The sequence below is a fragment of the Hyposmocoma kahamanoa genome, unplaced genomic scaffold, assembly GCF_003589595.1.
Source record: "Hyposmocoma kahamanoa isolate Upper Pololo Valley unplaced genomic scaffold, ASM358959v1 224, whole genome shotgun sequence".
NCBI lineage: Eukaryota > Metazoa > Arthropoda > Insecta > Lepidoptera > Cosmopterigidae > Hyposmocoma > Hyposmocoma kahamanoa.
In genome coordinates this window covers 12,573,236-12,588,651 of record NW_020653743.1, presented here as the reverse complement: position 1 = coordinate 12,588,651, position 15,416 = coordinate 12,573,236, and the positions used below count along the sequence as shown (strand labels likewise).

General features: G+C 36.7%; 1 protein-coding gene across 18 annotated transcripts in view; it reads right to left on the bottom strand.

Annotated features, from left to right (window-relative positions):
• Positions 1-238: 238 nt before the first annotated feature.
• The window catches only part of LOC113228147 (zinc finger protein 628-like), a 170,146-nt gene continuing 154,968 nt past the window's right edge, over positions 239-15,416 (bottom strand). For 16 of the 18 annotated variants that reach the window (XM_026461338.1, XM_026461339.1, XM_026461340.1 and 13 more), the window contains 4 exons: positions 5,075-5,259; positions 3,402-3,567; positions 2,230-2,451; positions 239-1,671 (listed from right to left, as the gene is read on the bottom strand). In XM_026461338.1, the coding sequence (XP_026317123.1) occupies positions 605-1,671; positions 2,230-2,451; positions 3,402-3,567; positions 5,075-5,259 (1,640 nt within the window). In that variant the 3' untranslated portion in view covers positions 239-604. The remainder of the gene's footprint in view (positions 1,672-2,229; positions 2,452-3,401; positions 3,568-5,074; positions 5,260-15,416) is intronic. The other 2 variants (XM_026461342.1, XM_026461345.1) reach the window with 2 other exon arrangements.

Below are 15,416 nucleotides of genomic sequence, written 5' to 3'. Positions count from 1 at the left end.
ATGCGAAAAAATGTGCTTTAAAATCGTTTGGCACATCCAAAAGTTTGTACTAAGCTAAGAAATACACTGCTCTGTGGTAAAGCTAATAAAAAATAAATATATTTTATAATAATTAATAATAAAACACTCAATAATAACCAAACAAATAATTAATGAAGATTGCACTGAATTATTATTTGTCATAGTTTCTACTCTAATTACTTGTTCGGGCGAGTTTTTGTTCCATATTGTTTTGTTCAAATTTTCATCTAATTTTAGGTACTTTTTTTCTCTTATATTTACAGAAATCGTTTCTTCTAACGTTTCCCTATTTATTTACAACAATATCTATCTAAATTTTATGTTACTTTTTATAGTCGTATAATTTTTCTGGCTACATGTAAACTCATTTCCATCCTAACAAAAAGTTCCGAACATTTTCAGTTGTTTAATGTAACATTATTATTTAAGTAACAACATTACCAATCAGAGGCGATTCCATGCTCACAACTCCGGAAAGTAAAAATACTTTTCATGTCCGAAAAAAATAAAAACTGTTTTTGAAAATTCCTAGTCAATATTTTTTTAATGCAAAAATCGCATCCGATTAGTAATAACTGAATTTTCATGGCTGAGGATTCTGCTGGAGGTGGACAGCTTGCTGCGCCGCTTGTTGTGCGGCTTGCTGGGCTGCTTGTGCGGCTTGGGCAGCTTGAGCAGCTTGGGCGGCTTGATGCTGCAAGTGCTGTTGCTGTACAGCTTGTTGGGCAGCTTGTGCCGCCTGTTGACTGACTTGCTGTGCAGCCTGCTGCGCTGCTTGTTGGGCAGCTAATTGTGCAGCTGCTGCCTGTTGTGCTGCAACCGCCTGTTGGGCAGCTTGCTGTGCCGCAACGGCTTGTTGCGCAGCCACTGCTTGTTGGGCAGCCACAGCTTGTTGAGCTGCCTGCACCGGAGATGGTAAATTAAAGCCTAGCATTCGCGGGTCATGCAATCTCAAAGCTTGTTCTAGTCTCTGTTCCTGAGCGATTCGGAATGCTTCTACCAGCTCAGGAGATAGCTGTCCACTGGCATCGTTGGGTGGTTGCGGAGGAAACCCTCCGTTGTGCCTTAATGGACTAACAGCTTCGTTTCCATGCGCTTGTGCTGCTGCCTGAGATACAGCTAATCGGAGAGCCTCAGCTTGGCTTCGGAGTAACGCTTCAGCTTGTTGAATACGCAATGCTGCTTCGTTTGGAGCTGGAGGGGTCTCGGCAGGAGGCTGAGCTGGAGGTGGCTCTCGGGCGAACTGCTGACGCATAGCCGTCACCAGGTTTGCGGCAGCGACTTGGACAGCGTTTGCTCCTTCGCCAGGTTGTGCCATCATGTTAGCTGCTGCAGCAGCAATGGCTGCCACCCGCTCATCAGGGTATGCTTGATGTCCATTATTGGCAGTTCGGAGTAGATCTGTTAACTTATTAACAGCTGCTCCTGCTTCAGAACCAGCTGATGAAGATAGTCTTCCATTGGAGGAGGAGTCCGAATGTGCAGGTGATGGTGGTGCTAGGTTTAAAAGTCCAGAACCACCAGCAGTGGCTGACACTGCTGCGAGGATATCCCGTTCCCGTCTTTCTGCTGCTGCTCTAGAGAGGACATATTGAGCAGCAAATTGATGCTTAGGTTCCATTCTCATATGCTCCATATGTGAGAGAAGACCTGGAAAGTTAAAGAGATTAATAAATGACAGTAATTTTAAGACGGTGTTATATAAAGATCGAACACATAGAACAATTTTCTTCGACCCGGTGAGACTGGAACCCACGACCTTGCTGCACCGTAGCATTGCTCTTACCAACTAAGCCACAGGTCAAGTTACCGAATTGTGGAAATTCTCCTATGTGTTTTTTGTTATAGATCTTTGTACTGGGCATTGGGCACTGGACATTCGTCGCCACTGGCGACATCTAGGGAGAAGACGGTGGTATAGATTAAGCGACGATGAGATGTTACAATCATGTTGGCAAAAGTCAAATCATGCCCTTTGTCAAAAAAGCCACATGTGATCAATTGTGAAGTGCTTGTCTCTTATGAACACCATAAACATAATACGGATTATATGAAACAAATTACCTATGCCTATATATGATACTCTAATTACACGAAACGTGCGACTTCGTTATCAGATCTTCGTTATCAGAACTTTCGTATTAGAACTTCGTTATCAAAACTATGTTATCAGAGCTTCGTTATCAAAACTTAGTCTGCTAAACTTACCACTCTCATGAGTGAATACGGCTTGGCAGACGGAGCATGGCCACATTCTGAGTCCGCTGGTGAGTTGAGTTTCAGGATGGCAGGCGAGGTGTTTTCTTAGGGAACCTTCATTCACATAATGCTTCCCACAAACGGGGCAGGGATGATTCGCCGTACGCCGCTTCGCTATATAAGGATCAATCGGTTTAGCTTGCGCTGGGTATGGTGACGTGGCTGGAGGGCCTGTCACCGGGATAAGGATGGGTTAGTGGGTTAGGTGGGGAGAAGAGAAAAAAAAATCCGGTTAGTCGAGGTTAGAGAATCACTGAAGAAGGCGAAGTTTCGTAAAAAACTTTCTAGAAATGTTGATAATTGGAAACATTTTAAAAATGTATTGCGTATTTTTGACAAAACTCCGCCTTGACGCTTTAAGACTAATAATAAACAAAATTTTTGAAAGAGAAATGAAGGGTTGTAACCGAAACGAAGCTCGTGTGAGATAAACAGAAATGTTAAATCAAACTATTGTCAGTAAAACCAAAACATAAACCAATTAGTGGAACGGCAACAGAACGAAGTTGACGACAGAAAACAGGGAAAATGTAGCTATTAGACACATAAACATAACATGTTATGATAATATAGTCAGAACGTCATCCGAAGAATCTACAGTCGCAAGAAATGTTTGCAAAACACTATACCCTTCCAATAATCTAGAAATAATAACAACTCCCCTTCGGATGGCGTTCGCAAACCACACTTACTAGCTAAGAGATTTATGGAAACGATACGTTTTTGTTTTACCGTTGATTTTAAGAAAACCAACACCCCTTGTGGCTTTGTGCCAGCTGGAAGCTTTTAAAACGCAAAATGATGCTATACAGAATGTTTTGCTATTGCAGCGGCCATTATTTTAAGAAACAAGGTTCAATGTATAAACTTCCAGTGACGTGGCTTACAAAACTAATAAATCCCATCTGTACGAGCGTCTTCACTCATCGCATTGAATCTTTAAATTTTAATCATCAATAAAACGGCAAAACAATTGACACTCAGCACAAAGGAGATGGTACTTAGAAACGAACATTTCGAAATTCAAAAACAGACCATAGACAAACAAAATGAAAAGAGAATCGTATCAGCCAGTATAGGATTCCTTTTTCAAAACCCAGAAATTCAACGACGAAACTTACTCGCAACGCCGGACGCGTTCGGATCCTTATGTGTGTTCTTCATGTGTTCTACTAGAGCTTCGCCACCGAACACAACTTTATGGCAAATGGGGCATGGTGTGGCGGTTGCGCCACCAATCATGAGAGCGGCATGTTGCTGCAAAACACCAAGGTGCAGCTGAAGCTCCTGTCCACCGGGCGGTGGCGATGTGGGCATAGCATTACAAAGATTAGGATCAATTCGTAAAAACATCAAACTTAAAATTAAGGGCCAGAGGGAATTTTGAAATTAAATAAGCCAAAATGGATTTTTGTTTTTAAAAATAAAATAAATAACAGACGATTTTGGGAACACTTCCAAATTGTCATTTCGAAAATAATTAAAAAAACAGTAAAATAAATGAAAAAATAACAATTTTGCGATGCCGGATAAACCTACTTAGGTTTTTGTAGCACCACCATGGTTCAAATTTATAAGGAATCTTTCTCGTGAAAAAAAATTTAAACTCTTTTTCTCTAAGAAAAATGCACTAATGTAATGAACGTAAAAATAGTGTAATTTATTTTTAGGCACCGCTAATTTTGGTGGTCGGCAAATTGTACAAAAACGGATCACGTTTTAAATTCTTTGGAATTCGAACCATTGTCTGTTCTGCTTAACCTAAATGATTAATTACAACATGAATGACGTCAGCGTCAGACAGTATGTGCACACAATTGTAAGTAGTTAGAAGTACAAGAAACATTTTGACTTTTTTATACAAAACTATAATATAAACGAGAATGATTGGTTTTTAGTAATTATCAGAGATCAGAATAGTCAGTGTACGTTTATTTTAACTACAAGTAATTTATATCGAGTGTATAAATACCTCCATTTCAAATTCCAAAAAAATCAAGCTTAGAAAACTTTTTACGAAATACTCTACTGTAATAGCTACACATAAAAAGTATAGAACAAAATACAATACAGTAATTCCGTCATTTTTGAGGGAGGTATTATTCATTCGAGGAATACACACCTCATATAATTAATCACACATTATAAAATAAGAAAATAATTGTTCCAATTTTGTTTCTTTTTACTATACTTGGGTGAATGTTTTAAAGTTGCCAATATTTTAAATGGAAGACAGATTGCGGAATAGTGTAGTAAGAAAACGTTGTGGTGTAAAGATGATTGCGGTGATCAGTAAAGAAACGGGAATGCTTCGATGGTTTGGTCATGCAGAAAGGATGGATGTTCTTGAAAAAACCAGGTTAAAAGCAGAGTTTCTAAATTATCAAGTTATTTATTTTCTTTGATAACAATTCGATAGTTATCAATGCTAATTCATTACTTTTTCATTAAAAATGACAAACGGCGCCAAAACGAAATAAACACAGAGAAAAACCTTTGCCGAAACGATTTGTTGTGTGTTTTTTTTTTTCAAATTGATATTTAACACGTTTTGTTACGTCTCTGATACAAACACATGACTCGATAATGCTAGGGGTAGCAATTTGTTGTTCCAATTAATTTTATAAATAACAAGATAAATTATCAATGATAATAATTATCACTACGAAATATGACTTAAGATGTTTGTTAGGAAGACAGGCGTGAAGGTATGTATATACTTATACTTATGTATAGTATTATATATTTTATTAGAATATATATCATGTATATGCTGTATTTTTTAAATACTGACCTTGGCTGTATGAGTCCTTAGACTGCTTTCAGTAGCAAAGCCTTTTCCGCAAATATTACAATGGAACGGTCTGTTTTTAGCCCTTTCCACCTGGGCATCATGATTTCGCAGGTGCTGCTGGAGGTTAGACAGCTGGATGAAGGCTCTACCGCAGTCTGGTAGGTGACATTTGTAGGGGCGTTCACCTGGAGACGAGAAAAACCATGATTTTTTTCTATAATATCAAGTGACACGCCGATCCATAACAGTGTTGCAGTGTCACTTAGAGCTTTTAATCGCAAAGATCTTATAAGTTGACAAGTCCCATGTGTACCTTACCCTTCTAAACCGCAACGCAGGAATGCTCACGTGCTTGGCGGCAGAAATAGGTAAGGTGGCAGTACTTCCCTGGACGAACAAGGAGCTCTACTGCTATAGAGTGGCTCGTAATATGCCTGGCACTGTTAGGCATGAGTCTTAGTATAATTGATATTCTAATGCTTGGAAATAGTCCTAGACTTTTTCGTACGTAGAGCTTCAGATAAACTTGTTAAACTATATAAATCTAAAACTTCAGGGCCATAATGTACAAGGCTTCCTCCGGGTATCAAACTCATAACCTTATGATGACAAGTAGCATAATAACGACCAAATGAGTCGTGATTGCAATTTTAGATGGCCCTCCGTGTTAATAATAACAATTGTTACAAAATGTTATTACAGTTATTCTATTATCAAAGAAACTTCATAGTCATTAAATGTTAAACTTCTTAGTTATTTGTTAAATAAACTAACAATTTATATTCTAACCGCATAATCATTGGTAATAAACTTGTTTTGTTTTATTTTTATTGAAATATTATTATATAACTAAAACTTGGTATTTTATTTCTTCATCATTAAGTAGTACCACTGTGCGGTAGGTCAGTTTATTTGCAGTTGCTGTCTAATAATATAACTTAATTGACTTTGTAATAAAATATATAAAGCTCCAGTTTGAAAATTTAAGTTAAACGAAAAAATTTCTTGATTCTTTTTTTCTCGAAAATGTGATTTCTAATTTCAAATAGTTGTAAAACGTCGAAACCAAATCGAACCCGTTCGAAGTTCGAACACCTAGCGGTACCCGTTACACCACAAACCAGTCCCGCCAACCTTATAACCTAAAACTTCGCGCCAAAATCCCGACCTAACCCAACGCGCGGAAAGAAAGCGATGACCGGCCGTTCCATTTTTAAAAATAAGACCATAATAAAACGAACGCATACTTTTAGCCAGTACCGCGAGCAGAGGTCGATGACTTACGCACACAGGCGTGCCAACCGCACACGGAGATGGAATATAATACATCGATATAGTGTATCTTTTCTGCATAGTCCTGTAGTTTCAATGTGTTAGTGATTTTGCATGTTTGAGAAGAATGCATGCGTTGCCAGTGCGTCCGTAAAGATATTGTAGAGTTATTTCCTAGATGAAGCCGAACGATATAGCTATGTCTATCTACACGTCCAGCAGTAACGGTCCAATTGACTTATTTATCGATACTAAATTTTATAAGTTGCCTTTATTAGGTAGATTTTACGAATAAAAGTTTAGGTGATATACAGCATTATAAGGACTTTTATGGGACCAAAGTATTTTATAGGAGAAATCATTTGTGCTAGCTTTTATGCTAGAGCTGGAGATTTATTTTGCAGCGGTTTAGAAAGTCGCGGTTGAAATATATTGGGGCTTGTAAACTTGTTTCGGAAAAATAGCGTAAGTCGTTTTATTTAAGATAATGGCTGCATAAAACTATTACGATATCGACTTTTGGCTGCTTAATGAGAGTGCATTAAGATTTATAAAACTAATTCCGATTATATAAAAATCATTTTTGAAAAATACAAATTTAGAAAATATTTTTTTTTTGTTTCTTGATCCGTGTCAGACCTCCTACGTCTCCACTAGTGAGCACGGGTTTTTTTAGGAAGGTTTAGATTCTCTTTCTATTGCACACCCCGCTTGTTTGTTGCATTTCAGAATCTATATATTATACGCATATTTAATTATTTTTTTAGTTAATATAACCAAAATACGTTTCACTACCGGGCACTAGTTTTCGTCAAAACGACATTAGGCTGTTTGATGAACGCGGTTTTCACATTTTACACAAGTTTATTCAACTATAGTCTAAACCCACGCCTGGAAGGAGACCCGTGCACAGCAGTGAGTGGTATAAATGGATATACGAGTATCTATAAAAATAATTAACTAACTTTTTCCTCTATTGTCTACAAGTCTACAACATACTGGCCACACAACTTTTTTTAAATCTTTTTTTAAATGCTCAATGGGAATTCAATAAATTGTCCATGGTTATTATAAAACTATCATACAACATTGTATCTAAACTCCAATAGAAAAAAAAACTTACAAGCAAGATTAATCTTGTCCATGGCAAATATTTCCGGGTTCGCCGTTCGTACCATTGTAGGCACACAGTCATTTTTCACCCATACAACCTACGCGTTTCCATACAACCAATCTTATTTGACCCTAGGGTTTGGTTACAGTGGATACAAGTTAGATGGCAGGACTAGATCTTTGTAAAATAGACAGGCATTGTCTGTGGTAGAGATTTCTATGAATCGAGTTTTAAGATCGATCTTCGGATTTTTTATTGGATTTGTTGAATTACATACATAAAATGTTTAGGTTGATCCTTGTGGATATGTAAAATAAATGAGATAGTAGGTTTTATGTAAACTGGTCATTGTTCTAAAGGAATGAAAGTAGACCGGAAAATAAATTCAAATTTCGAATTTGAACAAATTCCTATTAGATTGATGTCTAATTACTAATAGGAAATGTTTTATAATAATTACTTTATTACCAATAGATAAGAAAGATTCATGCAAAATTTTAAGATATAATTACATTAAATACGCGAAAAGGTCAGCCCTTAGAATATTACAGAATCTGAGGCCGCGCAAACAACTTCCAAAATATCGATTAAAATAATTGAAAAAAATATCGAGAAAATCCCAACACTAGTCGATGGTTATTTTTGTTATTTCTCTATGAATAAGTAGGGAAGGGAAAGGCGTTCGCCTTAGCACAGTTCGACGATGTACGATGTCTCAGGATGCCTAGCTGAGATTGTGAACGGCTCGCATTAATTTGCGTGCCAATTTCAAATTAACCGCTTTTGTCGTTCGATTTTTAAATGCATTTTCTTAACGTTTTCATACTTTGTTGACGCTTGGTTTCGAACAAATGTGCCTATAAAAAAAGTAAAGATATTACCGTGTATAAATTTTTTAAAAATCAGGCAGGAATACAAATTTAAAGTAAAAAAGTTGTTACTAGATAATTGGTTGCCATTCGCAACATTGATTATGAATAATGAAAGAAAAAATACAATAAAATAAGAAAAAGAACGATTTGGTTATTTTATTATTACTTTCTAATTTTATTATATTATTATTTCTTTAAAATAGACAATTAAAAGCAAAACACTGCGAACTTTCAACTTGTCATTATTATATGTCAGAATTATTTTTTCAATATTTACTGGTTTACGAAAATATATTATTTAGGAATATAACGCAAACGTTCAAACACGGACACAATTCAAGTAAGAAAAAGTTTAAATAGGCGGTATAGTCGGCACTATAGGACCAATTTGCAAAACTATTTTCTTTATATTCATTCTGGTCTTGGTCTCTGTGTTCTATGGAGTTAATTTTCTTTCCCGAGTTTGAAACTAGGTGATGTAGTGTGCCTGACACATTATTATTATTTATTAAAGCATTTCACACAAACACTCTTCTTATAACTCTTGTCAGTATTCAAAAATTCAAATAAGTACTAAAATTGAGGTCCAGCTCTCACAAAGAGCCCAGGTCTCAAGTTAAGCCTACGCATTGATTTCCATACAAAAGTACTTCCTAACAGTATTATCGTTGACTTACGCGTAGGCATAAAGCATTCTGAACCAGTGCCTTGACGTCTACTTTCTTTAAAAAATATATATTACACCATAGACGCTACGTTTTGCTTTTAAAGGAATTTGGAATTTGGAATTTAGTGCCTACTCTTATAAGTCAAGAATGTGTTGAAACGTTACAATTGTGGCTAAGGAATACTAAGTTCTTTTTATTTCGTAATAATACATTTATAATTGAATGATGATTTTCGCAATAATAAAACAGTATCGCAAAGAAAAGATAACAAAGAAAGTTTTGACTAGAAATTAATTTATAAAAAATTGGCTCCAATAAACATTTTTTTAAATTCATAAGTGGATTGCATAGGACGCAGAAATAAATTCCTCGTCGATTTTAAAACACGACAGGCCGTCGGACGCGAGCGTGTAGCAAATTTATTTTTGAATTTGGAACGCAGACTTACGCGCCATTTTGACTTGTATATTCGAATAATTCTTGCGTGTTTTCGACGCATGTTTCAATCAAATTAAAATTCATGAACTTTGGCCGAATTAAAAATAACTTTTAAAATTAAGCTAATTATTTTCTTAAGCTACACAAAGTTCTAAATTGTTTGTAATGTCTGGATACGAAAAGCGATAAAGTTTTAATACCGCAATTTTGTGCTTGTTATAATTTTCGTAAATATGTTATACAGATGCGATGAATTACTAGGTTTGTGCAATATAATCTTTAATTTCAAAATAGTACAATTTGAAATATAATACGGTAATTTATATTAATTAATAATGTGCTAGGAAAGTACACTAATTGCCTAGACTCAAGCTAGAAAATTTCCCTGTACTGGGAGTACCAGAGCAGAGGAATTCACTCTGAGGGCACTTCCCGGAACACCCAGACCAGAAACAATTTAGTAAGGTTCATTTCCCAATTTGGTCCAGGAATCGAACCCGGGACCTCTCCATCTAGCGCCTACAATGTTAACCGCTGGATCAATATTCTTTACTGCATATTGATGAAAAAGTGCATCACACAATGCAAGCTGTTTTTTTTATGACAACAGTTTGTAGAGCCACTCGGAGCTTTAGGTCGTAAAGATCTGAGACATAAGTTGAAAAGTCTCATATGCCTGAGATTTCACCAACATCTATAACCCTCAAAACCGGAACGTAGTAATGCTCACATTACCGCTTGGCGGCAAAAATAGGTAAGGTGGCGGTACTTCCCTGGACATAATATAAATTAATAATAAAATAAAATAATAAAATAAATTAGTAAAATAATTCTTTCTCAACGACCTCTACTGCTACTAAAACAGGCGACCTTATTGCTAAGTAGCAATTACTTCCAAGCAACCATAGGATAAATTTAACGTGGTCACGGCGGACGGTGAAGTCCACAACCAGTTATTTATTTTACCAAATAACATTCAATTTACACTACTTTTGTTATGTTAGACGACCTGCTTGGTCGAGTGTTATGCATACCGGTTTTCTTAGTGTCGCCATGTCTGAGGTCCCGGTTTCGATCCCCGGCCTGGTCAATGTAGAAAACAGTTTTCTATATTGTCTCGGCTCTGGGTGTTTGTGGTACCGTCGTTTCCGATTTCCATAACACAAGTGCGTTTGTTACTTCCTTTGGGATCAGAGCAACGTATGTTGCATGTTTGTTAGAAAGGTTTCATTATAAAACCGAATATGTTCATAATATTGGAACTTTTATTGGAATCTTTTTTTATGATACTAAATGATGGGACGAGGATGTCGTGCGCCTGATGGCAAACGACACGACAGTCCAGCTTTAAATCGCAAAGATCTGAGGTGCACTGCCTCTGCGCCCAATCACCCTGAAACGTAAGTTGAAAAGTCCCATGTGCCTGTAATTAATTGTAAGGCGTGAGTGAATAGGCATTATCTAGGTGTGCATACCTCCTTTGTTTTTTGAAGTCGGTTAAAAATGTTATAATTCGTAGTGAGTAGAATTGGTGTGCTTATATGCAAATATTGATGAATGTGAATGAAGCAATAAACGGTTTTGCTAGTGCAAAGTTGCATTTAATAACCTCTACCTAACCCAACTTTTGATCACATAGCTAGGAGACAAGAACGACAAAGACTGACTCTATGTCAGGTTCTAAAAGAGGCCTTTGTCGGCAAGTAAACTGATGTTTTAATAACGGGAAAGAGAAATAGTAAAATAAAGACATTAGACATAAATTGTATATTATAATAATCATATAAAATTTTCAAGGGAAAAGTTAAACAAGCTTATCTATTCTGTAAACATTTAGGAAGTAGTACGATGGCACGCATTAAAGTGTTTATTTTTTATTTTTACATTTTTTTTTATTTACTCCAACAGTATTTTATTTAAGTAGACATGAGCCTAAACTGTGTGTGTGTGTGAGTAGATTTGGTAAATAAAAATGGTATCTTTACAGCTTATGCCATTGACACCGTAAGAACAAGATTGATATTGTTATCTAGCACATTATTATTAATTGCTGTTCAATATAGAGCTCCTTGAGAAAGAGTTCGTCCAAGGAAGTACTGCCATCTTACCTATTTCTGCCGTCAAGCAGTAATGTTCACATTACTGCGTTCGGTTTTGAAGAGTGAGTAAGGTTGCTGGAGAAATTACAGGCACATGGGACTTTTCAATTTATGTCCTAAGGTCATGAGCGCGGAGGCGGTACACGTCAGATCTTTGCGATTTAAAGCTCTAAGTGGCACTGCGACTATTATGGACAGGCGTGTCGTTTGCCATCAGGCGCACGACTTGTTCGTCCCTTCACATGATATTATAAAAAAATAATGCAAATGCTTATTAAATTTAAACTGCTTTTATATTGTAGTGTAAGTGCAATTTAACAAAACGATTACCACTAGTTACAGGTTTTTTGCTACGGTATGAATTTTTAATTTTCTTCCGATATATCAGAGCGGCTACACGCTCTATGGTCACGTGTTGAGTTGTATTTTACAATTGCTATGCAGTCGGATTGCAGCCCGTGTGACTCCGCCCTAACACAGGGAGTCGCTGCAGACCCTAACCTGGATATATAATCTAGGTAATAGGTACGTAGTCTCAACATATTTCGCCACGTAGTTGTAATCGAATTCGCCTGCGAAGTATGGCCTAAACCATTTTCTTTAAGGGGACTTCGAGCCGGCAATGGAACGTAAACCACGGAGAATATCGTTTCGTGCATACTCCAGCATCAAGTTGATAAAAAAGCATTATAATTTTGCAAAACTAACACTGAAATCAGGTTTAAAAATATTAAACAAGAAAACTAGCCCAATGTTAGAAAAGGCAGGAAATTAATCAAGATTATACAAAAGCACACACGAAAATAACCAACACAGTAAATCATATAATATAACGTTAATTTCGCATTAATCAAAGCGATCGGAAATTTAAATTATCGGAGAGAATTTGCGTGCACACATGGTAAAGTGCGCCCCCTGCGTGACCCCAGTGGGCGGTGGGCGGGGTGGCTGCCCACCCCAACTATACCACCCTCGCCCCAAACTATTTTGGGGTGGGCAGTTGGCATAAAAAAAATAGTACTCCACCTGCACGCTGGTAAAATTATTGACATTTCGCTTGAAACGGCACCCATTTTGTTTCACATATAAAATTTTGGTACATACGTGCTGTACTCTGTATCATTTCACACATTGATAGCTTGAATAATATGCTGTGGGGTTATATAAGTATCATTGTGAATATTTCATTGCATAAAATGGAATGTTTATTATTATTTGCATGTTCTGTATTTTCGCAGTCGCGAAAATGATCAAAATATTGAACTAAAACCTGACTGTGTGAATTTTGTGTGTGTAATATTCTTTTTTTTATGATACCAAGTGAGTGTGAATTGACTTCAAATAGCAAGGTTTGTTAATCAGTCAGTTATGTGTCGTTAGAGTGGCTGAATTTTATACGATAGGTGTTCTGTTAAAAGATTAGAGTAAAGGCTTGTTAGCGGTTAGCCATCGACCTACTATTTCTACTGCCATTGCAATTTTTTGGTATCCTGCTCTTCAATGGCGAGTCGGTGGTGTAGTCTCCTAATCTTATATGTACCTTCTGTTTCAATGGTAGGTTTAGTAATGCCATTAATCTGACATTCCATTGAGACTCAACTTTCATTGCAAAATGGATTTTAGCAGAATAACAATAAATATCATTGTATTTTTTTTGTATAATACCATATAACACTTGTAGTGTCACTCAGAGTTTTAAATAGCAAAGATCTCAGGGGCACTGCCACTGCGCCCGTGAGACATAAGTTGATACGTCTCATGTGACTGTAATTTCACCCGCACCCTTACCCTTCTAAACTGGAACGCAGTAATGCTAACATTACTGCTTGAAGTAATGCTGAAATAGGTAAGGTGGCAGTACTTTCCTGTACGGACTCTTTAAGAAGAAGCTCTACTGCTATGGAGTTGCTCGTAATATGCCTGGCACTGTTAGGCATGAGTCTAAGGCTTGTATTCCAGAACTCTACTCAATGCTCAAGTCAGGATTTGAGCAGACTTGAGTATGATTTCAAGCACTGAAAATACGACCCTAATGGCAAGGACTTGAGTATGATTTTCAGTGCTCATTGCAATACTCAAGTCCTGACTTAAGTATTGTGTAGTGTTCTAGAATACGACCCTTAATATATTTGATGTTTTAGTGCTTGGAAATAGTCATAAACCTAAAAGTCCTAGAATTTTTCGTACGTAGAACTTCAGAAAAACTTGTTTAACTATATAAATCTAAAACTTCAAGGCAATGTATTAATAATTATAGCAGTAAGATTGAACACTTATATGAACCGACGTCTTCTAGCAAACCGTGCCAGACCCTATGCCAACTAAGCCACGGAACGAACGAGCAGACCTCACGAATGTCTCTATGTTCTTCCAGAAGTTCTACTGCTACTAAGTATATTAAGCTATATCGCCCCTCTTGTCTAATTTATCATAACTAGAATTAGACAAGTACATCATATTTTCGCTACATATTTTAAACTGTGTCACGTGATAAATAGTTTGAGAAGTTATATAGAGTTCAAAGATAATTCTCAATTGGTATACATTGCGAATGAAACAAATTAACTTAGACATAACTGGCTGATGAATTTATCATCTCAGTCAGCCGTGACCAAGGGACATGTAAGGCCGCCTTTTCACCAGAGATGTGCGAGGTAGCGAGACGATGCGAGGATGTGTAGGGGCGCTGTGAAACGGTGTGATATTTTCCACCAAAGATATGCGAGGATGCGTTACGAAGTCTTTACAGATACGCGCGGGCGGGATACGGTGTGGGGAGGTGAGCGGTGGCGACATGTCAGTGTCAGTTAGTGTCATACTTTCAGTAGCTCTAGTTTCCTACACCGTTTTGCACATATTCCTCGCCCGTATCGCTCGCATACATTCCTCGCACACATCCTCGCACATATTTCTCGCTATTTGCATTTAAAAATATTTAGTTCAGCTAACCCTTGAGCTGTGCTAAGCGAGGCTAGGAAAGTGAAGTAATCCTGTTGGATGATTTTTTCTCGCTCACCGCCTCGTTACGTCCTCTAGGACGCGTAATGTTGATTTCCAAGTTTAAAAAGTTGTTATAGCAAGATGGCGCTAATGTGAACTTTTTAATTTTTGTCTGTATTAATAATACATGATTAACATGTGTACATTAAGATTGTAAATAAAAATCTCAAGTTATCAAGTCAATCCTGGTCTATTTTCTGCTAATAATCCATTAGGAATATACTTCCCATTGCTGGGATTAGATAAAACTCTACACTATAACAATAAAATTAAAGTTTATTTACCACCACGAATATCCTAAAAATAAAAAAGATGTAAATTGGAAATGAAACTATTTGCAGATCTGAATCGCGTATGTTTGTTTTTTTTTTTCAAAATAGTTTCATTTCTGATGTGTAACAATCGCGAAAAACTAAGAACCCGAAAGAAATATTTCTAATTGAAAAAAAAATTATAATAACAAAATTAATATTGTACAAAAGCAATCGCATAAAATGAAAAAGAGAACAAGCAAAAGAATTGTTTCACAAAGTTTATAGGAACAATAAAAGAGTTTGAACAAAACTTCAAATCCGAGTTGCCTCCTCCAGAGAGAGGGAATCGTTTTTTTATTCTTTTTTTTTACCGCGGCGGCGCTATCTCGCGAATGCTTCAGTGGTCAAATAAAAACTTAAAGGAGTTTTTTAAGTAATTAATAAGCTGTGGAGACGACGGTTTGTATTTTTTTTCATCAGATATTTTGCTTATAGGAAACGTTGAGTTCGTAAGTTATCGCAATTGGACATAAAAAAACATTATTTTCGTTTTTCTTTTTATTTTGCGGAAATAAAATTTCCTTCGACCTGACTGGACTCAAACCTGCGTCTGTGCCAAACCAGG